The sequence below is a fragment of the Sclerotinia sclerotiorum genome, genomic scaffold, assembly GCF_000146945.2.
Source record: "Sclerotinia sclerotiorum 1980 UF-70 scaffold_2 genomic scaffold, whole genome shotgun sequence".
In the NCBI taxonomy this organism is placed as follows: Eukaryota; Fungi; Ascomycota; class Leotiomycetes; order Helotiales; family Sclerotiniaceae; genus Sclerotinia; species Sclerotinia sclerotiorum.
This window is the reverse complement of record NW_001820834.1, coordinates 1,004,321-1,029,103: the sequence shown is the minus strand read 5'-3', so window position 1 is coordinate 1,029,103 and position 24,783 is coordinate 1,004,321. Positions and strand designations below refer to the sequence as shown.

Genomic DNA, 24,783 nt, shown 5'->3' with positions numbered 1-24,783 from the left:
TCAAGGCAATAGTTTAGCTCAGAACTCCCCCAATAAAAATGGATGGAAAATGCAGCGAATCTGTATCAGATGCTCATATAGCATGATACAAAGATGCTAATCGATAATTGTTCACGTTATTTAGTGAGATTATTAACTCCATCTTGTGAACTCTCATCTAATCTTCGTACTCTACAACCCAGCAACCATAAAAATTACACAGCAACAAAAAACCCCATCATTAATCTTCCCCCGAGCTAGTAGACTCTCATTGCATCGCACAGAACCTATAAGCAAGCTACTTTATCTATCCGGAGCCCCGAGTCCACACAAAAATCCCAAAAACCCTGCTAGTTCCCCAAACCTAAATATAAGAATATCTAAAATCACCCACTTCAAAATCCACCACCACTGGCGTATCTCTTACATTTAGCAGACGTATCAATAGCCAAATTCAATCTAAAATATTTACAATCGGCAAGCGAGTAGACCCGAAAAACACTAGACACAAAACCATCCCAGAACTAAAATTCTCTAATTTCTATTACCAAATTACAATCCACCGAACAAAACACACCCAGCTGATTATGAAAATAAATAAATTTGGGGACTTAAATCCCAAAGATTCACCATTTCCCTCTAATCCTCATCCTCAGTATGAGAATTTATCTAAAGTTAAATCGTTATACGATACCTATCGCTATTGCAAAAAGAATAGAAGAGCAGGGGATCGTCCAGCATAATATTCCAGATTTCTGATTTCTGGTTCTGGTTCTGGTTCTGAGCTTTTACTTGCACTTAAAGTCTAGATCCAATAGATTATAAAATCTTACAAACAAGGACATATACCACGAATTCATCATAGGATCCCTATGAAACCATCTGATCGAACCCAGCTCATCAAGTATCCTGACTCTCGCCCCATCCCTCCAATTTCAGCTCAGCCTCAAAATAACTATCTTATAATTACAATAAGAGCCCCTTCCCGTCTCCTCCTCTCTGTACTCCCAAAACTTTTACAGCCATCAATAACTCTCCTTCATAACACAACTAATTACAGAAACCCAGCCAACTGTAGCCAAACCATCAAATGACTATCATTATCATCACTTATCATACATACATACATTTCTTTCTCACTGGTCGCCTGATTATATCCATATGCATAATCACTGAAAAATTTTTCGGCTGAGAGGTAAGCATAAGCATAAGCATAAGCGTAAGCGAGATGAGGGGGAGAGGGATAGGAGAGGTAGATAGAAATAATATTCGTATGACATCAAAAGAGGGGTGTATTTGTGGCTGCGTGATTAATTTTAGCAGAGTGATGGGAACCTTATACATTTGAAAAGAATCAAAGTAAATATCGAGTAGAGAAAAGATCATTGGAGGTATCGACATGAATAGTTGCTCATCGTATCATAAATTTCCAAAATCTATAACACTAAATCCAACCTATTGATCGTTGCTTCATGCGTATATATAGAATAACATCGCCCCGTCTAATCCTACCAAGATGTCTATTTCCCAACTTTCGTCATGGTATCGAAAACTCCACGCAATTTAGAGCATCCGGTGCACCAAAAGATCACAACCATCCAAAAACAGCCAATCCAACCACCACCACTGGTACCCAGCCCATACTCCCCGTTCCCTCCTTCCAACCCATCGTCCCCGCATTCGTATTATTTATCAATACGGCCGGAGTCCCCGTAATATTAACACCCTCATCCACTCCACAAACAACCTTACACCCCTTAGACTTCCTATTTTCCAGCTCCCTCTTACTCCCAGCATAGTCGCCACTAGTATTATACACCAATTCAATCCATTGAACCTGTAAGAACGCCTCATCATAAAGACTCATATTTCCCGTCCATTCTCCTCCGTCGCTCCACATATTTAATATCAATCCGCTAGGGCTCTTCGGGACTTGGTATGAAATGCTTGCAACACTTTCGCCGTTTACATACCAGGATGTCTGTTTGGGCATCCAATCCATTCGATATGTATTCCAGACACTCCAATCCATAGTTCTGTCCGCAGTACTGGCATTAGATGTAGCTCGGGGATCTGCATCGCCTGCTTTGTTGAGGGAAGGTTGATTCGTGTATTGGACTACATTCCGAGGGCCCGAGGTGAGGATTTCAATGTCGGCTTCTTGGATGGGGTTGGAGTCTAGATAGGTGAACATTCCCGCACATGCTCCATCTGAGCCAACAACCCGGGCCAAGAATCGTGCGGACAGATATTTGAAATTCTTTTCGTTCGAGTCAAATTCCGCAACGGACTGGAAATTTGGCAGGCGCGCTGTCCGAAGGGTGAGGTATGTGTCATAGGATGCGTCATTGTCGGTTGAGGTTTCTGGAGGTATAATGTTAGTATCTCCACTGACAGATAGGGTGGACAGAATTTGTGAACGTACCAATATATACATTATTCGGCGAATTAATCATCAACACACTACTTCCACTTTCCACCATAGTATCACTATTATTCCAACTCTGTGTCGACCAATCATTATTCCATGCTTGTCCCGTAAAGAAATCGGATGTTGCAAGTGCATTAGATGTATCACTCTCATTTGCAATCAAATCCGGAACCGTCTGCGCAGCTGCGGCCACGGTTCGAAAATCGTGAAATCTGTGATATGTGAAATATCCAGAAGAGGCACTATCGGTTCGAAAACATGAACATTCTTCGCCATTGTTCTTTTGTGCGAGGACTTTGAGGGTCGTGAATAATAGGGCCAAAGGAATGGGCGGTAATGAGAAGATCTTCATTCTAGAGGATTTCCTGGCCGAGGCCCGATATATGTATTGATGGTCGTATCGTTAAAGGTATGATGCCGTAGAACTGATGCAAATGTGGTGTATCGAAAGTAGATTGAATTGAAGGGAAGATTTCACAACACAATGAGTGACAAATTCACCAACTCATATGCATAATCAAAATAAGATATAACAACGAAAAGAAGAGGTTGACCGAGCGAGTAAATAACCTACCAAAAGAATAGAATCAATTAATACAAATAAATATCGAAAAACACCAAGAGATGAAGATATAAAACTTCAAACCCCCCCATCTTTTCTCGTATTCAAATCTAGTTCGTGCATCGTCGCACATTTTCACGTCTTGGTGTTTCTGCACGTTTGTTTTTTTTATTGGGAAGTTGTTTGGTGTAAAAGCTGAGATGGAAATTGAAACGAGCGGCTATTACGCGATAGGTAAAGCCTGGAAGGGGACTGTGAGCAAGCTGGCTGAGGCGCAGTTGGGCCCCTGTAAGCGCTAAATTGGAGGGGAGTAGATCAAACTCCACATTTATAGGGATCACCCAGGGTGGTGGATTTTAGGCTTGATTCTGGAGTGGAGGATAACTTTATTATGACAACGCATCATAATTGTAGTCTTAAATTGTCTACTTGGAGGAAATTTGGTTATTGTTATTCCCTTAAGATTTATGAAGCAAGTAGCTATAGCCAAAGCCTGGTGAATACAGCAAGTACTGTCTGTGGAATATCCCGAGTATTGTAAGATCTTACACTTGTCGTCTTCTCAAGTATTTCACATGAGGAAATTATATTACCATCACGCATATCGCACGATAATACGTGGATTGACATGTAATTTGAATTCGGGTTTAAAGTTATTCTCCCTCATTTCCTTCATCATTTCCGGAAGGCATGGCCGCTTCTATTTCTCGCCTCAGCCATTCTGGAAGAGGTGGCATAACACCAGTATCCCTCTTCACCTGCAAAGCCTCTTGCAAAGCTGCTATTCTTGGTCCAGGTGTCCAGAGAGCCACCTCGTACTCTACAATACCAGAGCGACCTTCTTGATTTGGCCTATGTATCCCTCCGCACTCCCAGCGGAAGGTCTCACCCTTGATATAGTTTCTCCGCTGATAGATTGCCTCTTCCACGTTCCCGACACGGATGTCGCAATTTATACCGAAAAGAGGAATGATATGCAAATAACAGTTCGTATCAGCTCTTTCGTGGGGTTGCAGTTTCCTCCGTGTGAAAAATTGAGCTTGTTTCCTGTTTCCTTGTTCGTCCACGGCAGTTATTTGTATTATGTAAGGAATATCGGTATAGAAAGTTGCAAGAGTTAGAGAGTTCATGACTGCAAAAGTATCTGTGTTGATGGCTTCAAAAAAATCTGCAAGTTCCGAAGGTAGGTTTAAGCAGAATTGTTTGAGTCTAAGAGAGGTGCAACAAGCTGCGAAGGTATTGCGGCTGGTGACTGCCTCGACATCATCTTCAGTAGGTGTCATTATCTCAGAAGTTTTTAAAACTTTAACATGGAGATTTAATGATGTGGCTAGAAAGTCTAAATACTTTTTCTGTTGAGCAGATCCAGGTCACTGATACGGCACGAGGCCGTATTGAAAATACAGGAATAGCAGCTTTAGCCCCTTTAGTCGAATCATCACTACGCTTACTAGTTCTAGAAGAGTGACAGAATACCATGTTATCATATTACTACCATTTTATTCTTTACATGTTCTTTTTTAGTAGCTGCTCGTCACATCATGCCACATTATTCCAGGTCATGCTGCTCTATCTATCATCTGTCTTCACAATGGGTGTAAGGAAAGTTTAGCAGTTGCACGAAACAAACTAGTATACAAGTTCTAGTTTGTGACAATCAATAGTGATATGATAAGACAGAAACTTCCGTATACAATGCCTGTCACAATATGCGGAATCTCACAGTTTTTATGTCAAGTGGAATCTCCACTCCTAAGAATCGCAGATGAGTTTGAATTTACGATATTATGATGAAAATAATCAAATCTTATTTTTGGAGTTGGATCTTTATTATAACAAGTAGAGCTAACTGGCATGGAGTTATGAAATTCTTCCAATTTCCTACACATTCTAGTACTCAACTACCCTCTCAAATATCATCCATCAAACTATTCCCTCCCAAAAACCAGATTAACGCTCCTAAACGCAAGTCTCAAAACACAGTTTACCCACGCAGCACTCTTCCACAAGACCCCCACAATCCCAAAAGAACTTTTTCGTTAACAAATAACCAGAATCCTTCGACATCATTACTCTTCCACGAAGTAATATGGACAAATTGTACATAACCAGAAACGAAGTTACCTTCTCTCTAAAAGAAAAAACGTGATGGACTATTAGGTCTTCCTTGCACATTGTGACTCGAATTCCTAAAGTATAGCGGGGATATTGTGATCATTTAAGTATGTATATCGTGGAGTTTCCATGGAATCATGATTTCTTCACTTAAGAATTGGGTTAGCTCTGGGAATGTAAGATTTGTCAAGCGGTGCTTGCGGTTCTACTGATGCACGGAAGGTTAGGAAGGTTACTTTGTAAAGGATTCATGGTGTATAAAATCTATTGAGAAATGGATGGTTCAAAGAATTTGGTGCATTCAGAGAGCTTATACTGCCGATTGTGGAGTAAAATCTGACCATGATTAATTGTTCTAATAAAGATAGGGAACTCTCTAAATGGCCCATCCTCTTGTTGCTTGCTAGAAACCATTGCCTGGAGAACATTTAACAGCTGATTTTCATCATTTGTGAAGTGATGAGCAAGAATATGAAAGTCAAGCGCGCCACAAAGATTATGAGACGTGAACCAAAAGTTTGCTCAAACTAAGAATCAGGATTATCAGTAGACAGCAGAGCATGTATAATCCCGTGAGGAACCATGGCATCAAAATTAGTATCAGGTATATATGGTTCGGTATCTCTCATCCCACAAAGGTGTTTCGGGACGATTTTTGTATTTTTTAATTTAGTTGCCATTTACTGACAAGCATTGTAGTAATAACTATTTCAGAGACTTCAAGATTATGTCCAACCAAATCAAAAATCCTAACCAAAGTGAAAGCGCATTCGCCTGTTGCCCAGTAGAGCAGTCCGTCGTAATACGTATAGAGATTAGGGGCTTTTTCAAGGCCGACAACTTCAAAATTCAGATTTAAACAAAAACCGCAAAAATAAGTAACGACAACATGAGAGATTATCCATATATCACTGTAGTTGCGTCGGGCGAACTAAAAAGGAATGAGAACTCCGAGACTCGACTTTTCGTTCCTAGACCGAAACTCCTGGCTGCTGATGCGTCTTCGTTTCTTGAGTTGACTCTTGAACTTGAAAGAGCATTAAATAAATTCTTAGAGTCAATGGATTTTTCAGTACGCAGAGAATTTGGCAGTGGGAATGTTCAAAGGCGCATGTGGATAGTAAGGAGAGGTCGTATTGTCCACATATGTGGATAAAGTTAACTCTTGTCAGAATATTTCTCTTCCTCCTTTTGTACACGGGCTTCGTTTAACTTCCGAGACAACCCCAAGACGAAATTTATTAATCATGAATTTGTTGATGCGTGCTCGCAGAAATCGATTATTTTGTATCTATTTTGCCGAAGCAGTTCTTTCCTTGCAATTTCCTAAGAAATAAACCACTGCCTGTGTCGAAATGTTCGTTGCCCAATAAGATTTTTCCCTCACTGGTTGGTGAATATGTGGTGTTAGCGATATGTATCTCCCAGCCTTCCTATCATCTAATTCGTTTATTTCTCTTTTACACCCTGTCATCTGCATAATCAACCCCGCATTGCTCTTCCCGAAGCTGTTCGCCAAAGAGGAAGAGGAGCAACATTTAAGATGTGATAGATCTAAATTTGAGTCGGGGAACCAAGATTATCAAGTATATATTTCGAAGAAATGATAGTGTTTCTGGCTTGCATAGGTTTCTATTCTGCAAATCGCAAATATGTCCCGATAAGGTTAGAACATGTTAACAAACGTGACTTCGTATGCAATTACCTCTCACCGAGTCATGCACTTTGCTTTTTTTGACGCCACTATCTCAAAGTACAAACATTTGAAAAATATAACAGTGTCATGATTTTACCGTAATTTAAAATCCATCTGTATTCCTTCACGTTCATGATGCTGCTTCGTCCCTTTTCGCTAGCGGCACGTTGCGTGCGGTCTCAATCAATCATGACTTGCCGATCGCAGCTTAGGCTCTACAGCAAACTACCAGTATTACAAAATGCAGTAGTCACATTATCATTTGATGATGCCACGAATAGTACTTTGGAGGAACTTCACGAAGCATTACCCCCATGGCTCCGAATGCCATCCCACGAAGTTAAACTCTTTGACATCATACTAGACCATAACTCACCGGAAATACAAGCCCAGAGGGTACAAAATATTGCCAAGAATATGGTAAAATTCGACATTAGCGAGGTTAATTCAAGACTAGAATGCCCCAATTTCCTGATTCGCGTCACCAGAAGAACGGATTGGAATAGGTACTATGACAATCTGTACGAGCAATTTAAACGATCTCTACTAGTCCCAAGTAACCATTTACCACGCGGGCCCGATATTGAGTTTCTATGCAATATTGCGGAACATGATAAAGTTGAATTCAGTACGAGACTCGAGCGACAATTTCCTCGCGGCATAAACTTTGGTGCTGTGAAAATGTTGAACATATACAAGGACCATGATGGAAAGAGACAAAAAAGCAGCTTTTATGTTGGTGCCAAGAGAAGCATTCTTGACGATTCAAATCCCTTTGCGTGGGGGCTACCTATCCCAATTCCAATCCCGACTGGCGCTATTGGTGGAGCTGCTGCTGGTTCTGCCATGGAAGGGAGTCTCGAGGGATCTTCAAAAGTTATCGATGAAGGGACTGGTGACGGTAGTGGGGATGGTGGGGATGGAGGTGGAAGTGTAGTTGAAGGTATTTCTGATGGTTTTGATATTACCGATATTTTTTGATATGCTCCTTCATTTGGTTTGAGCCTTGAGTATGGACGGCCACGAATTATGAGCCTTTTTGAGATTCCAATCATAGCAGCTATTTTCCTATCTATTGATGAATTATTTTTACTTTGCGTGGAATATGACAATTAGTTAGTCTTACATATTGAAAGTCAGATCACCATCGCGTTTTACTAGGAGTGGGAGTGTGGATTTCCTCGTCATACAACTCTCTTTACATTTCACCCTGTTTATCTCAAGCTTGACTGAAAATTGTTGTTTTCAGACTTTCCGTGATATTCTTTCAAAAATAACTGAGTCGAATCGAACTGTTGACAAAAACAATAATCGTGAACGCGTTTGTGTGTTTTGTTACAAGCCATCATTCGACTGATGTGTTTTAGTTATCAATTCATTTCCATGTATAATATCAAAGGCAGAATTTCCCACCACATTCAATCATTTATTTCAATAGAGTATGATGACTCAATGCAGAAGCAAAGAACCCCAGTTCGATACTCACTATGTACAGACTCTCGTAATGGTGAGGTAGAAGGTACACTCTTTCATGCGGAACTGTAGGCTTGTAAAATTTTCGGCTAATCAGAAAATTTAGTTGAATTAGTTGCGATATTACAATAAGTAGAAAGAAGAATCAGGGCTTATTGTTTTGCAGCGGAAAGACAACCCAATTCCGTATCACCAAATATTACGTTGCTACGTTCATCTTTATCCTATTATTTTCTTTTATGAATTTAGATGGTTTGGAAAGCTTTAACGAGAACTGTTGATTAATCCTACTCATAATATGCTGGTTATAATTTGGAAGGAGGGATTTTTTGAGCCCCGGATTTCGGACTACAGATATCATTGGAGCGAGGCACGCCAAGAAGAGTAGAAAATGGATCGAGTCCCCACCACAATTGGGGATAGGCATCTAAAAATTTCCTGGACAACCACTTCCAGTCGGGAAGATGCTGGGCACATTGGAACTGGCTGCAATCAGCTTGTAGCCATTAACGAAAGCCGTCAGGCATTCAAGGATTTATCCATAATTGCTTGGGCTATGGCCTTCGAATTATTCATCGAACGGCCATCTCAATTTCTGCCATATCAGGGGCCGGGATAATTCGTTGTACAAACAGCTTAGTAGTCTTACATTGGCAAGCACTGTGATTTGAGAAGAAGTTCTTTCTTGGTTTATGCACGTGATTCTTCTCCCGTCGTCGAACCTCAAAGTATAATTACTATGAACTAACTCTCTGTTGAACGGTAGAGAGAACCAAGACATCAGGGAGATGACGTACACTACAGACTAGGCAGCAGTCAAGATACAAGCATTGACGGTGATATTGAGGCCAATAGTTAATTTATTTGGGTACGGCATACTCGAGGAAACGTGTTCTTTAAATTCCGCGAGTTCGAGTCTGCTGTACTAAATGCTAAAGTCCTGAGCACACGGTTGTAAGTATTGATTATTCATTAATGCTAAGTAATTTGAGTGGATTGAATCATACATAAGGTATCGAGGCCTAACGCCTCGCCGGTGCGTACAGTTTTATTCCTTGATTCCATACATTTATTGCTAAATAAGGGACTGTAGTTGACATTATTATTTCGAGTTTGGTGAACCTTTCCAGTTCTATATCAACTTTTTATTTCGAGACATCTCACAGGTGAATTTCTCCGAACTACAGCTCTGAGAACCCTTCAGAAGATATCAGATAGGGTAACATTCGTCACCCAATAGCGATAGCAGAAATATACACATTAAAATATTCTCTTTGTTTATTTACTCGGAAATCACAACTGTATATTTATTTTCCAAGGTTAAATTCCAGGATAAGCTGTGAAGGAAAATCACTCTTGCTCTTTGAAAAGACCAGAGACATGGGTGAGAGCATTGTCATTGAAAACGATGCTAAAATTCCAGAAATTTTGGATCGTCCCCATTTACTCAATCTACCAGACAGTAGATCTCTTAACTCATCCTGTGTTTGATGACCAACATTGTACTAACAATTATCTCCTGTTTAGATGTTCTTAAAATGATCCTCCAAATGCTTTTCCTCCGGCCTGCACCTCTCATGCCTTCAAAATTTCAGACCAAGAAGACGGCCAACGAAGAGCCAACGACCCATTATGGTTATCAATGGGCCAACACCCGTCATCATTTGTATGAGGAAGGGAAACTACCACAAGTCGATCACGTCCAGATTTTAAATTTGGCTTGGACATCTAATCCTACCGATGCTGAAAGTAAAAAAAATAGCCAGAGGCGCAACTAAACTACGCGATATTGTCCGTCTAGGAAATAAAATAGAGCAAAGATCGATTCGCATGCGCAAAGATTTCGGGGCTCAGATTATTCACAAGAAGGCCGTGATTCTGACTTGTATCGAAGGAATTTCTCTCTTGCGATCCTGTAAGAGTATTTTAACACTTGGCTCGGCAGTTTTATATGGTGAGAATACTTTTGTGTTCGACACTCGAGGCGGTCGCGACTCACCGGGCCTCCATCCTGCACACCATCTTCGCAGCAACTTTCTCGATATCCCTGGGGTTGCAGATGAAGATGGAATGCCGCAAACAACAGCTCAAACGCGGACTGCCATAGATAATATTTTCGATCGCTACCGTTCTCATACTGAGTTCATAATGACCAATCCGCTGACGAGGTTTTTTCTCGAAATAGGCAGATCTGACGCTAGCGATATTACCAACGTAGTGCTTTACGGCCACTTTCATTCTCGTAGGGACAAATATCGGGAAATTTTGAGTTTCGAACAGATTTTGCCAATTCAAATGGTTATTCTTGGTGATGTGTGTAAGAAGCTGAATAAGGTCACATTACATGATGATGACTATGGCCACGATCGCCATCCTTATTTTAATGAAAAATGGTCGATTGAGAAGAAAAGAGCAATTGATGGCAGTGAGATAATCGACGGCGCGGTGCAAAAGTTAGTCGAGGGCCTGCCGATGATGCGGGAGCTTCAGCTTGGCGACTATCGCTTTGTGCCAAAAAAAAATTGTGGCTATGACGTTGGAGTTCGTGGCAGTCGTCGTTTCAACGCAGTCACTCAACCCGGCGATGAATGGAAATCATCCTTACAATGGATGAACCGCGTTGAGAAGCGAGCCAGGCGCTAAGCACCACTTGCAGCGAAGGTCGATACAAAGTCGAAGCAGTCAAGGCGCAAGAGGGTGACTTTTTCTCTATGATTGTTTTTGTATGGAAATGGACGAATACCAAACGACTATTCTTGAAAGAGAAGACTAAGAGACACAAAGATGGTTCATCATTCTAATTCCATGCCGACCAGTCACCATGGTGGTTGCAAAATAGATATGCATGGGCGGCAGGATCAGGTTTTTGAAGAATTAGCTCTACAAATTGAAACGGACATTAGAATGAAATGAAATGGACCACATACCTTCACAAGCACAGATATTGTTCACAACTAATATTCTCGGACTGTCACATGTAATGTATCAATAATCTCTGTTCCTTCGCCACGAATGAAGTTCTTTATATGTAACAGTTGAGCTTCGAAACTAGCCCATTGAACTAAGTTTGAGATTCAGGATTGTAAACACTCATCAAAGCTAAAAGATTATTTGGTTATTTGACATGGTCTCAAAAATTGAAAGCTACGATGATGATTCAACGTCTAGAAAAATCATGCTCGAATATTGCCCACTGATGCAATCTCACAAATTGTGCTTCGCCCTCCTCAATAAATGCTTGTTAACTGGTGTCAATGGTGCCTTCCCCTTTAGAACCGCATCAATATTCTTCATCGATAACTCCTCGAAACCGATATGCCTGAGAAATTGTCAGCAGGTCTGAACTGTTTTTAGTAAAAAGAACATACGTTTCAAGTGTTCCACCAGCATTATGACTAGTGAGTGTAACATTCCTCGAAGCCTTTAACCTCTCATTTACCCTAGGTTCATGCTCATGAACATCCAACCCTACACCCACCAACTTCCCGGACTGGACAGCATCGGCCAGTGCCTCTTCATCCACCAAGACGCCTCTCGCAATATTCACAAATCGACTCTTCTCCTTGAATTTACTCAATCTTTGACGATCTAGAAATTTTTTCCCATCGGGAGAAGCAGGCGTAGCGAGAACTACACAATCGCTAAGTGCCAACATTTCATCTATATTGGTAAAGAATTGTGCTCCAATGTCTGCTTCTTGGAAGGAAGGCTTTCGTACAATATCATAGTAAAGGATTTTCATCCCGAATGCCAGGTGAGCTTTGCGGGCGATGTTGTAACCAATGTTTCCAAGGCCAACAATACCAAGCGTATGACCACGAGGATTATGGGACATAATTGCGGCATTGGTGTGGCAGTCTTGGAATGATGCAGCTCCAGAACGAGCAGCTTGCGTGCACCTGGCTGATATTAGTGTCCTTAACTTGTGAACAAAGAGGGACGTGAGGATCCTACCATGTGAGGTTTCTAAATGTAGCTAGAATAAGGAAGATTGCAAAATCTGCGACGGATTCGGCAGAAGCTATAGCACTATAATTACATCAGTCATATGCGCAGGGAAGTCCAAAAGTTAGTCCATACCTGTTACAATACACGATGCCTATCCAGAACACAAATCAGCAACAAGATACTACCATTTCTTATATAGGCCTTCATACCTCGCTCTGCTAGAAGATCAACATCAGCCCAATCGAACCCTGCCCCAGCAGATGCAAATATCTGGCACGATTCCGGTATTAAAGGGATAAGCTCCGCGTCCCATCTTCCCATTTCACCACCAGTATTCCAAAATGGTCTGAAAATAGCAGAAAAGTTACCCCATCTGTTCTCTTTCAGGGCTTTAATAAATTCATCTCGTTGACGCTCTTCTGTCGAAGGTCTTATGATTGTGAAGTCCTTCGCAAATTGAGCATATAAATCGAGGTTCCATTTTACAGGATCTCCAATGTGCAAAACAATTGGCTTTTCTTTGACTGTAGCCATGATTCCGTGATAAAAACACAAACTGATGTTGAATTCAAAGAAACTTGGGGTGAGCTTGATGAAGAAGGATAATCAAATGATCGCACAAAACAGAGAAGTGAATAACCAAGGTTCCCAACCACTTGAGAGGGCCCATGGTGGCTTAAAATGAGGCCTATAGCTATGGACGTTGATAATCGAACCTTGTCACTGCATATTCACTGCATATGCGACCATCCATGCTATAACACACACCTGCCCGGCTATGTGTAGACTGTCACCCACCCTCTTCTTTATCAAAGCCAATCAATGTTATGGCGGAGCTCTCGAAGCAATCAATTAATCCTCGTATTTTATTGTTGAGATACATATCTTGATGCAAAGGTATTGGTAACATTGGTTAGATGGGAGCACAACGTCGTCAACAGAGCGAAAGAAAGACATGCCTCAATATCAAGGTTAGAGAACTAATAGATGCAGTGGAACCTTATCTGCTTATTTATTAATCAAGTGGATAATAAGGTTATTTATATATAGGTATTTACTCTATATAAATTATACGGGAGTGTATAAGATCTTTGATCTGGATCGATATAGTGCTTGCTTATTCAGCATAATCAGAGCTTCGGCTCCGGAACCTTTCGGGCAAGTCTTGGAAGACTACGAAATTCATATAAGATCTTACATACACGGTATCGTAGTATCTCATCTGTCTCCTACTAAATCACCTGCCCGATTGCTACGTTTAAAGATTCCTACCACATCAACTATGGCATCTACCATTAAACCTGGACTTACAACCTTCCACCACCTTGATGTAAGTGGGGCGACCATGCCATCGGTTCCAACTCCTAGACCCAACAGCACCCCGCCGCACCCACACATACTGACAGCACCCCTCATATAGAATTCCCAATCTCAACGAGTTCTCTGGTTCCTCGAAGAGCTAGGAATCGAATACAATCTCGTATGCCATAAACGCATTGAAGGTCGCGCGCCACCCGAGCTAAAAAATGTACATCCTATGGGGAAAGCCCCCGTCCTTGTCACATCCGACAACAGGCCCATTGCGGAAAGTAGTGCAATCCTCGGATACCTGATTGATACATACGATACAGAGGGAAGATTTGCGGCGCAAGATAAAGTCCGCGATGAGAGTTTGAGTTCGTTTGCCGGATCGACTATTGGGACCATTTCAATGATTGAATTGATATTTGATATTGTGGCGGAGAAATCCCCGTGGCCATTATCAATATTAATGGGTGGTGTCAAATCAAACATACATAAGAGTTTCACGGGGCCAGAATATGCAACACAGTTTGAATACCTGGAGAAAGAATTGACAGATGAATGGTTCAATGGGAAGAATCTAGGAAGGGCAGATGTGATGTTGAGTTGGCCTGTGGACTTTTTGGCCGCAAAGAAGTATGTGGACTTCCAGAAATACCCGAAGATTCTACAGTGGAGGGAAAGGATACAAAACAGAGATGCTTGGAAGAGGGCGTTGGAAAAGGGTAATGGGTATGATTTCGTGGAGGTGTAAATGGGAAAATGCGTAGTGCTTTTCCAGGGTCTTATTGTAAGAGCAGCGAGTATTTCTTTTGGTAATGATGTATCGTTATGTCAAATCTAATACGGCATGGATGTTAGTACGTTCGATGCTCATTGTAATCTTTATAACATTTATCGAAATACATCTATAACAGCAACCCAATTTAGTGCCATGCATATTGTTTGTCTGATTTTATGCCAGCAATGGAAGGGGAATTGAGGCTAAATGGACCAAGTGAGGCATACGAGATTCGTTTAGCCTGTCAAAGTTTCTGAAATATCATGTCGTTTGTCAGTGCCAATTATCGGGCGGCACATGATTTTCACGTTGACTTCATCAATGACGGATTCGTCGGGCGCGAGGGGCAAAGCCACAGTTTGCATGACTGATCATTATGGAAAATGAAATTATTCCCTAATTACGATGAGTTTCAGACTCAAAATGCAGAGTTGATCCATAGTGATCAAAATAAATCTCCGAGATATGACCCCGCATTAGTTTGTAACCCTGTATTCCGCAATCGACCTGTGCATCCTCTAGGCTCCCCCTCCAGGCTCATGATATTTATCAAAGGGGCACCATTCCACTCGGAGACAAGACTTGTGTTCTTCTTGCTGTTACTATGTAGACCCCTAGAATACCGGCTCGGAACCCCGCCTCACAGGCACTGAAGTAATACTAACGAGAGATCAATAACGAAAATCGAACGGAGTATGTTGTCAACTACTTACAATCCATCTTCTTCGAAAAGCTTCGAGATCCGGGGCCGTCATATCTCCTCTTTCTTTTACATACAGCGACTTCGTCGTTTCCCAATTGGCGAGAAAGTTCTCTCTCCAGAGACGCAAGGTCCGCGCATAATGAGGGCCTATACTCTGTACACTTTCAAGCTCTAGAGATCCTGCAGACCCTGTATCGAGACGTTCAATCAGCTCTGTTGCAGATGACAGATATCCTCCTGGAAAGATATAGCGCTCAATAAATGTATCGACCTTAGATCGAGTTTCGTGAAAACGCTACGAAATTGTCAGTGGTTTGCATAGTGGTGAAATAAAATCCTTTGAGCATTGCAAGATTATGACATATTTGTCAGACTGCTTTGATCTCAGGGAAACAGGTTAGAGAACTGACCTGGTTGTTGGTGGTTATCCCTTGAATCACCATTATTCCATGCTCTGGATTCAATAACTCGCTAATTTCCCTGAAATAAATGTCCAGATACTCCTTCCCAACATGCGCTATCATCTCGACACTGATGACTCTATCAAATCCTGCTGGACTGGGCTTTGGGGTTTTCCTATAATCACAGAGCAATATCTCGATTCGATCTTTCAACCCAGCATCCTCAATCATCTTCTCACCTAGAGTCTTTTGCTCGACTGAAAGTGTTGTGACCGTAACTCTACAACCGGTTTTCTTCACAGCTTCAATAGCCAGATATGCCCATCCACCTCCAATATCGAGGACGTGATGTTCTGGCTTAATGCATGCTTGGTCAATAATATGATGCACTTTTCTTCTCTGTGCTTCTTCGAGAGTTTCTTCTTTGCCCGTGGTATCCCATATGGCGGATGAGTAGCTCATATCTCTTGATAGAAAAGAAGAGAAGAGTGCGTTTGAGGTATCGTAGTGGGATGAAGCATTTTCGAGAGCGCGTTTACTGTCATTCGAGGGATTGAAGAGAATTTTTTGAATACGGGGAATTATTTGCAGGAAAATGTTACCGGTTCCAAAGAGAGCGTAATTTCGAATGTAAATCTGATCGTTCGACGTCATCAGCATCTGAAAAGTCAAGACTCATCAGGATGAATGTGCGGAGAACTTACGGAGACGAGAGCTACCAGATCATCGCAATCCAGTTCTCCCAGCATGTAAGCTTCGGAAAAACCCTACATCATTTAGTCAGTGTTGTCGACAAGGTCAATATGATCTCTAAAGCTCACCAGATCGACATTAATTGACATTCGGGTCCAAACATTTGGACTATTAACAGTAATCGAACAAACAGGTTCAGATGAGTCTTTCAAAGATGTGTTACCAAAGACTTGTGGTTCCGTCTCACCACGATCTTTCATCGTCATATTCAATCGTCCATATTCGATCTTTGAGAGTACCTTGAGAATAGAGGAACGAGTGAACGATGAAAGATAGGAAGGAAGTAAGTTTCCCATTATTTTTGATATTCAATTAGATGATTAATGCCAGAGAACCACGATGTCAACGTACGATCAAGAGGGAAATAGGGTCAGAAAAGATATTTCGAGTGCGTGTTACTTCTTGTAACCCCTCATCAGAAAACATTCTCAGATAGGCATCTTGCATAAACGGGATTTAAGACAACCATGTGTGACACAGTACCTGCAAAATTATTTAAATAATCAATATTTCAATAACATTCTCATCTGTTGCAGGGGCCGAGATCAACCATGCTGATGATCATGCTTTTGCCGAGTAAGCACTTGACTTGATTCGGAATTACCTACTGGCTTTCAGCTTACTTTAAAGTTTTAAAGTAGGACCAAGTCCCTATCTTGTCATGGAGGCTATTGACGAGCGGGATGGGAAAGCTTAATATGGCTAAATAAGGTGACACAACAGTATATTATCAATTCTCCAACTCAAGATGCTTCTCGAGGAGAGTTCTATCTCTAAAAGCGAGAAATGTATTGATGACATCTTCATGTAAAAAATGCGGAAAAATAACCACAATGTTTTTAACTTATTTTCGTGAAAATGACATGTCGTTTCAGAAAAATGGTTATTTTAACCTCCACAAATGTTTTCAAGAAACTCTAGTATAAGGTCTTTTTGTTACTGGCAATGAGCATTTTTTACTGTGGCTAGTTTTGTGTGCGTGCTGGTGCAGAATGTTAATGTTGGAGTGACTCAAAAGAAGGAGAGTGGTACGTCTTCCAGATAAAAGGTTGTTGAAGGAAGTTTAGGGAAAGCTGATAGGGGCTCTAGTCTCAAGGGCTCGGACCTGCGGGGTTCAATTTGATGATTGATTTTATCACGCTGGTTCTGTATCTCTAGACCAGCGTGCGAAGTTAATGGGCATGGTTCAGTTTCCATCAGCGGCAGCAGCAGGACGTAGAGCAATGCCTGTCAACAAACGCTTCAAGTGGACAAACGCCTTCCCAGCCACATTTAAAGACCACGGGGTTCGCACTCATACATCTCAAATTTGTTTCCAAATCATCTCGGCTATTGGTGAAGGCATCTTATCTCCAGGAAGGTTATACGCAGTATAAGCGCCGCATCAATTGGTAGATATAAGTATTGCCATGACATGAGTAGCTATCTTCACAACTTTCGAACAGACCTTTGGAGTTGCTATTATTCGCTGTTTCAAAACAGATCGGAGATGTAGTTGAAAAGAAATGACAAGAAAAGATTAGCTAGTACGGGTGGAGTTAGTGGTGGGAGGAAAGATGGCTAAGAGTATTGAAAAGTTTGTTTATGTATTTTCCGCAACTGTGCAAGATATTTATTGAGGGATGAACGGCATATACTATTAGAAGTTTGTGAGTGGCTGTTGCGGTGTTTACCGGGATTTGCTTCGATTGCTTGCTTGATAAGTAGAGATTTAAATTTAAATGGTGGTGAGAATGGAGAACGTTGTGAACCCGATATTGAGGGAAGTGGAAGCAAAGCATAATATAGAACAATATTTCAGCATGAGCTAGTGTGATTTTGATTTTATTACCCCTATAGTAGGATACAATTCACTTTGAGCAAAATTATCTGCAGTTTAAACTCCAGCCTGATCATTTCTCTGAATCATTTCGAATGTTTAAATATATTTTATATATTTATAATAATTGAATCATTCAGAGCATTTTATTCATCTAAAAGATTCAAAATCACTAGAATATTCTTTTTTTAGATCAAGTGAATGTATTATAAATAAATTTTTTTAAAAAAGAATTCATTTGAGGATTATTTCAATTTGAGTATTAAAGATTTTTAAAATGAATTATATAATTACATCCACATCTACTACATCCAGATGAACAAGAACCGGGATATTTTATCAGATCAGTTGATATTATATGATTTTTACTCAGAAGGTTAAAAATCATACCTCTCTCTATCTTTTCTTCTGCTACACCACACCACAACACAACACATCTCTTCTTCTAGCAATACACACAGCAAGCCTATTGCCATGCTATAGTTATGGAGACAAAATACCTCCCCTGTATGAAACCTGCCCTTATCTCCCTACACCATTCCAGACCCCCTTACAAACCCCACCAATCCACCAAATTCTCCCCATTTTCCGTACAGCACCTCCTACCACCAAAAAGCAAAGCAAGCAGCAAACTCCGCCACGAACCTATCCATCCATTGCCTCATAAATATAAAACCCACATATATGTATGCGATCACCTCACTCCCCACACACCTCTAATCTCTTAAATGTAAATCTCGCAACCAGACCGAAATCAAAACACATTAGCAATTCCACCCCGAAGCCATTCCGATCCCATCCATCAATCCATGCATGATGAAAAGAAGAAAATTAAAATCGCAAAATAATACATCTCATGGGAAATCGGAATCCGTACACCATTACAAAACATCACTCGGATGTTTGGATTGTTGAACCCGTTACCAGAAACGCCTTCAATCCATGAAGGAGCCATATATGAAAGGAAACACCGCGTGAATGCTACCTGCCAGCGCCAAATGTGCTCTATACCCTCTTTCGCCATTAAAACTTCTTTATGACTTCCTCTATGCGCCTAGGTCCACTTTTCGAAAGATGTTGCAACGACCACCAATCATTAATCAAGGCCCATCGAAGAATAACTCCATATTATCACCTCCTTCATCCCATTTCGTAGCTTCAGTTGCATCCTTGTCATCAATTGGTTTTCTATCAACCGATGACACATCTTTATTCCCTGTAGGCTCTTCATCACCATTCGTAAGTTCTCCAAACAACTTGTCCCCCAACATCTTATCTTCACCAACAGTGACACCTAAAGGAGTTTGACCAACACCACTAACTCCCAACGAGAAATTTTCTCTCATCGGACTATGGAGCGAAGCAGAAGGATCCATCCTTGATAATCCAGCCTCACTAAAAATGTTCGGACGATGTGGGGATGTATGACCAAATGTAGGTGTTCCAACCACACCACCATGCAAATAAGCATGTGGAGCGAAAGCTGGAGATGGATTTGTTGAAGCAGTTATACTACTATATGAATCTTGCGAGTAATTAGAATAAGGGTGCGCATGATCATGAGCACTTGGAATCCCACTCAAAACCGGTCCATGAGGACCCATACTTGGACCAGAACTAGATGCAAAACTATGAGCCGTGGGAGTCCCAGGCTGTGATCTTCCTGGGGCAGGTTGCAAAGGCATCGGTCGACTTCCACTAGGTTCACTACTCTTTCTTTTAAAATTATGAGGTTTGGTCCTTAAATTTTGTGGTAAAGCTTCTGGATCATCAACCCCATGTTGCGCCATCAACTTTTGAAGTTTGGTTGGTCTAGGCTTTCGTGTTGATTTCGAGGATTCAAGGACTGGCGGAGGTTCTGGTGCTACTGGTGACCATTTATGAAGTTCTTGTCTGAAGAAATTGGTTTCATATGCAAGAAGTATTTCTGAACCTTCAATCTTTCGTAGATAAAAGCGTTGAGTTTCGGATTCGTCTGCTGTTGCCATGACTGGATTGCAAAATGGTGCAATGTGACTTCGAAATTCTTGAGCATTATTGATAATGGATTCAAGAATAGCTTCTTCATCAGGTTGAAATGGTAAAGACGGAATCTCATCTTGCCATGCTTGCAGATCCTCGAGCTTGGGCCTAGCTGCATCACGAGGTATACGTACGCGCCAATCACAAATTGGACAAGTATACTTCTCGTCATCCTTAACTTTACCACGAGCAATCTTTAAACATTTACCATGGTACCTATTATCAATTAGTGAAACCCTGCAAGATAAGAGACGGAAGATCATACCACTCATGACAAAGCTCACACTCAATCATCATACCAGCTTCAACTCTTCGACAAATACAGAACACTTCTCGAAATCTTGGATCTTCCCAACTGTGGAGTTTGTCGGTTGAAGGGGAAGGTTCACGGGATAGTGGTTCGGCAGGAAGTCGCGGCTTATCTTGACTGATATCGAAACAATCAACATTTCGTTCCATGACATATTCCATATGTTGCTTGAGAATATGCAAGGGAGCATTTGCCTTGCCGAATAACTTCTTGCCTTTACGCATCCAATCTTCATGCCTCTTTATCTCCTTTTCCAAATCGAGAGTGCCACTTGGCTTGCTACCCAAACCTTGGAGTTCTTTTTGAAGTACGGCAACTTCTGCATAGGCTGGTCGTTTCATGTAGTCAGGATCCCTACATCTGTCGTACAGGGAAACGATCTGTTTGTGTACTTCTCGATGCTTGTTCAAGATTTGATCAACCTGAGCTAGTGTCTCTTGTGATACGGGCAATGAAGCAACTTGAGCTTGTTGAGATAGAGCCTCCAATTGTGGGTAGTGAACAGTCTCCGCACCAATGACTTCTTTGGCTTTCACTTCCCAATTCATACCAGCAATTTTCTGTTCTTTATAGTAGATCAAGTAATCGTTATAATCCGGTACCTGAAGTTTGGCAGCTTCGTCAATAATATCACCGACTTCCTTCAATGAGAGGAAAATTCCACGATTATCACGGGCACGATCATTCCACTTCATTTGTTGAACTTCCTTCTCAAGCTTATCAATTTCAGGCATATCCACATTGAATCCACGCCCTACTTCAAGAAGTTCTTCAAATTCATTGGTACGTCGTGAACTTGGGTGGGCTAAAGCAGCTCTAGCATCGGTCTGAAACTTCGTAATAGCATCGGCTCGCTCTCGTAGTTGATCGATTTCGGGACAATGGAATCCAATTCTATCGGCATCTTTCAGTAACTTGGTGATGTTTTCGAACTTTCGTAGTTCACGATCTCTCTCTTCCATTTCCGCTGCCCTACTCCCTTTACGCCAAGCTTTCTCGTTCTTTCTTCGGTTCTGCTGTTTTCGAACGGTGTAATTTGTCGCTTCTTCCACCCATTCGTTACATCGATCAACAAATTTCTTCAGCGAAGGGAGGGATGGTAAATCATACGGGATGCGCTCTCCTTCGTTTAGAAGGGTACGCAAAGTTTTCAGTGATGGAGTCGCATCTTCTTCAAGAAACTTTTCCACTTTCTCCTCCCAAATTTCAGGTAAGGCTGCTTTGTCAGCGACTTTTTGGTGCATGGTCGAAATAGCTTCTTCTGTACGACGATAGTGGAGTGTGTGGTTAGTACCCACAAATCTTTCTGCCTCAGGAACATCGCAACATTCATAAGCCCCTGCGTGGAGTAGACACATGACCTTGCCACTCTTACTACACTTAAACCTTGACATATATGCATATGCTTTGCAGTGTGTGCATTGATACTCTTCTTCTGGCACATCTTCTTCGTCGAGCTGGAATCCAATATGACACCTGGAACCAGCACCTTCAATGACATCAGTAATCACACAAGTGTGACCATCTACCTTGTGTTTATCAATGAAATTCTTTCTTTGTGAAACCTCTCGATCGCGAAGTCGTTCAAGAGCGGGAGCAAGCCATTTGGCTGTCTGGATGGTAACACCACCAGTTGCCGCACCCTCAGCCGCAGTCCATAAGAGTTCATCGTGGGAAAAGCATGGCTGCCTTCTAAATTGCTGAAGCCTTTCGACTCCAGAATCTCCAAATGGTTCCCAATCAGTGGGTGCAAAATTGACAGCTTCATTGAAATTAAATCCATGATTGAAACCGGCATGGTATGCTTGAGGGAATGTGATGACGAATTGACCAGCTCTCTGATCCAGAGCATATACCCTAACACCAGCTTTTTTTAATTGTTCTGGTGTCAAAAGTGTAACCAATTGAAAGAGTAAATCAGGTTGTGTTTCAAATAGTTCGGGAACAGCTTCTCGCATGGCGTCTTCAAACTTCTCGGCATCTTCCCCTGGAATTCCGTACCAGGTCTTTGTAGATCCAAAGTGCTGATAGTTTGCGGAATATGCGTAATGATCCTCATTGTGCCAACAGAAAGTCGAGAAGATCATGCCAACATAAAGCCAAGGCACAGTCATACCGGAGATATCCGATTTTATGTGTCGGAATAGAGACTCTCCATGCAGAGGCATGATGGTCAAATTCCACGGATCGGTGGAATAAGGATTTTGTGGTTGTCTCTCAATGGTCGGGAATCCACTTCCGTGCGTAGTTGAATGAATATCGGCACCGTATTCAACCTCGACAGTCTCCTCTAGGCTTGCAACCAATCGCCAGAACTCTCTTTCGATATCATCTTCGGTAACAGGTCGTGGACAATTGAGCACCGGATCGAATGGCATCTTATTTTGGAAGTATCCTTCCTTGAAGTCTGCCGCCTTTTCTTGAAACTGCTTAAGTGAGTAGATTCCACCTTCTTCGAATCCGAATTGACCATCTCCAACTAAGCATCTAGGACAATGCCAATCGAAGTCTGGCTTGTGAGTCACAGGAGGGTCAAGACATTGCATATGATGACCATAATCGCACGATTCGCAAATCAGGATTTTATCAGCATCATCACCCTTTCCACAAGTCTCACATTTCTGATTAAAGTCTGAGCATATGTTTGAATAAATGGAAGAAGAGATAGAAGATAAAAAAGAATCATCACTAACCTCCCCAGGCGTTGAGGACCCACGTTCACCTGGATTTCTAGGTGGTGTTGGTCGAAACTGGGTCATATGTGAACCAGCCACAGTTGGTACAGCATCTGCAGGGGTATCATTAGCCCAGGATCTTGAGCACCAATAATACATCAAGGTTTTTACTTTAAACCTCAATGGTGCATGCATTTATTCAATGCATGATGAATGTGGAAATTGTAACTATACCTTTCTTAAGTCGCTTGCTACGTCTTCCACCATTTTCGGAATCTTCTGGAGGTTGACTTCCTTTACCCGAGTCTAAACTCTCATGACTTAATTGTCTCTTGAGCAAGGGATTAGAAGTAAAACCATTTAATACCGGTGCCGAGCTGAGTGCAGAAGGTTTGTACTCGGGAGTATTTTTAGCTGATGACATGGGACTATCGAATGGTCTTCGTGGTGTTGGTGTAAAACCGGCACTTGATTCTCGTTCGCGGCGATGGTTATTGTTGTTGACAGGTGTAAAGGATGCAGGTGTAGAGTTGACAGCTGTAAAACCACCAGCATTTACTGGAGTAAAACCAGATGTAGGTTGTGGTTTTGGTACGACCGGAGCATCTAACATCGGAATATTCTTCATGCTCTTTTCGAATTCCTCCTTCATTACACTTGTGTTCAGAGCATCCGATGCGCGCATCGCTGGAGATTCACCCCTCAAACTGGATGGCGTATGTTGTACAGATCTTTTCATCGGTGAATTCGCAGGAGATGGTGTAAGGGGTCCTCCGTATTCGTACTCTAATTGTTGATGTACTCCTGGTTTGGCCAATCGAAGATATTCTTCATATGGATGCAACCATCTTTGATATGAGTTCTTTAATGACGTCGATAATGAAGACATGATCTTTCCGCTGTATCCCAAATCTCTACCGATCTCTGCCCATTTCTTGAGCTTGCAGACTTTCTCAAATCCGCCTCTGGTTTCCACCGCCTTCTTAAGTTTGTACAAGTCGAGAGGTCGTTTATCGACGCTAGGAAATCGGTTGAGATTCGTTCCATGTTGTTTATGGAATTTTGCAAGTTGATCAAGGTACGTAAGATTTGCTCGTGTGCCTTGAGGTTGTTAGTAATTGCGATGATGGAATTTGTAGGGCTGAGTCAGGAATGGGGTTGCCATCGAACTTACTGCCTTCGACTGAGTTTAATTCTTGTTTGCGCGTGCGGAAGTGGAAACGCTATAAGTTGTTAGAATGAAGACTAAAAATATTCTATGCAGCGACGGAGACTATTGAAATCCCCAGTCCTTCTAAGTAATTGTGATGTCGCGGTTGCAAATTAATAAGTGGTGGTGAACGTACCTCGGTGTCAATCGCAAAGTCTGGTTTCCAGGTATCAGGAGGAATAATCTTGCATATGCCAAATTGTGAAGCTTCCGGCGCAATACTTCTAACATATGCATATGGATCCTTGAATTCTTCTGCCGTAGGTCTGTATGTTGGCGCTTCTTGTAGACCATGAGGACGCATCTTTTTGGGATTCTCTCGGCTAGCCGTTGGCTGTCCCCTCCTCTCTACACTGGTCAAATCCAGAGGTGCGGATACCATGGCACTCAAAGCTGTGGGAGCTGCGGCTGGATTGGAAGCATTTCCGTTTCCATTTGATTTTCCTCGATTGGAAGCCGAGTGACCGTTTGGTGTACCGACAGAGGGTGAGGCTCGCATGTTTGAGGTCGAAGCCGTGGTATTCATAGGTACTTGAACCATATTGGCGATTCAATCCACCAAAGGGGGCAGGTATCAAAGTTGTAGGTAGATTAATCGCGAAT

General features: G+C 41.8%; 9 protein-coding genes across 9 annotated transcripts; 4 read left to right on the top strand and 5 right to left on the bottom strand.

Moving 5' to 3' along the window:
• Nucleotides 1-1,567: 1,567 nt before the first annotated feature.
• Nucleotides 1,568-2,762, bottom strand: SS1G_01485 (hypothetical protein; the record flags this gene model as incomplete). The annotated part of the gene is made up of 2 exons (XM_001597241.1): nt 1,568-2,343; nt 2,405-2,762. The coding sequence occupies 2 exons, from the start codon at nt 2,760-2,762 to the stop codon at nt 1,568-1,570; spliced, it is 1,134 nt and encodes a 377-aa protein (XP_001597291.1).
• Nucleotides 2,763-3,625: 863 nt separating this feature from the next.
• On the bottom strand, nt 3,626-4,255 carry SS1G_01484 (predicted protein; the record flags this gene model as incomplete). The annotated part of the gene is made up of 1 exon (XM_001597240.1): nt 3,626-4,255. One exon carries the CDS (start codon nt 4,253-4,255, stop codon nt 3,626-3,628), a length of 630 nt encoding a protein of 209 aa, XP_001597290.1.
• A 1,721-nt stretch (nt 4,256-5,976) lies between these two features.
• SS1G_01483 (predicted protein) lies at nt 5,977-6,243 on the top strand (the record flags this gene model as incomplete). Its single annotated transcript, XM_001597239.1, has 1 exon — nt 5,977-6,243. One exon carries the CDS (start codon nt 5,977-5,979, stop codon nt 6,241-6,243), a length of 267 nt encoding a protein of 88 aa, XP_001597289.1.
• Nucleotides 6,244-6,972: 729 nt separating this feature from the next.
• SS1G_01482 (predicted protein) lies at nt 6,973-7,764 on the top strand (the record flags this gene model as incomplete). Its single annotated transcript, XM_001597238.1, has 1 exon — nt 6,973-7,764. The coding sequence occupies one exon, from the start codon at nt 6,973-6,975 to the stop codon at nt 7,762-7,764; it is 792 nt and encodes a 263-aa protein (XP_001597288.1).
• Nucleotides 7,765-9,636: 1,872 nt separating this feature from the next.
• SS1G_01481 (predicted protein) lies at nt 9,637-11,057 on the top strand (the record flags this gene model as incomplete). The annotated part of the gene is made up of 4 exons (XM_001597237.1): nt 9,637-9,718; nt 9,784-10,005; nt 10,442-10,709; nt 10,913-11,057. 4 exons carry the CDS (start codon nt 9,637-9,639, stop codon nt 11,055-11,057), a joined length of 717 nt encoding a protein of 238 aa, XP_001597287.1.
• Nucleotides 11,058-11,460: 403 nt separating this feature from the next.
• Nucleotides 11,461-12,738, bottom strand: SS1G_01480 (hypothetical protein; the record flags this gene model as incomplete). The annotated part of the gene is made up of 4 exons (XM_001597236.1): nt 11,461-11,575; nt 11,625-12,155; nt 12,337-12,355; nt 12,414-12,738. The coding sequence occupies 4 exons, from the start codon at nt 12,736-12,738 to the stop codon at nt 11,461-11,463; spliced, it is 990 nt and encodes a 329-aa protein (XP_001597286.1).
• Nucleotides 12,739-13,486: 748 nt separating this feature from the next.
• SS1G_01479 (hypothetical protein) lies at nt 13,487-14,260 on the top strand (the record flags this gene model as incomplete). The annotated part of the gene is made up of 2 exons (XM_001597235.1): nt 13,487-13,534; nt 13,625-14,260. 2 exons carry the CDS (start codon nt 13,487-13,489, stop codon nt 14,258-14,260), a joined length of 684 nt encoding a protein of 227 aa, XP_001597285.1.
• A 576-nt stretch (nt 14,261-14,836) lies between these two features.
• On the bottom strand, nt 14,837-16,440 carry SS1G_01478 (hypothetical protein; the record flags this gene model as incomplete). The annotated part of the gene is made up of 5 exons (XM_001597234.1): nt 14,837-14,947; nt 15,001-15,285; nt 15,401-16,027; nt 16,096-16,158; nt 16,213-16,440. 5 exons carry the CDS (start codon nt 16,438-16,440, stop codon nt 14,837-14,839), a joined length of 1,314 nt encoding a protein of 437 aa, XP_001597284.1.
• Nucleotides 16,441-19,063: 2,623 nt separating this feature from the next.
• SS1G_01477 (hypothetical protein) lies at nt 19,064-24,721 on the bottom strand (the record flags this gene model as incomplete). Its single annotated transcript, XM_001597233.1, has 6 exons — nt 19,064-20,201; nt 20,251-22,916; nt 22,989-23,083; nt 23,205-24,071; nt 24,145-24,193; nt 24,317-24,721. The coding sequence occupies 6 exons, from the start codon at nt 24,719-24,721 to the stop codon at nt 19,064-19,066; spliced, it is 5,220 nt and encodes a 1,739-aa protein (XP_001597283.1).
• Nucleotides 24,722-24,783: the final 62 nt, after the last annotated feature.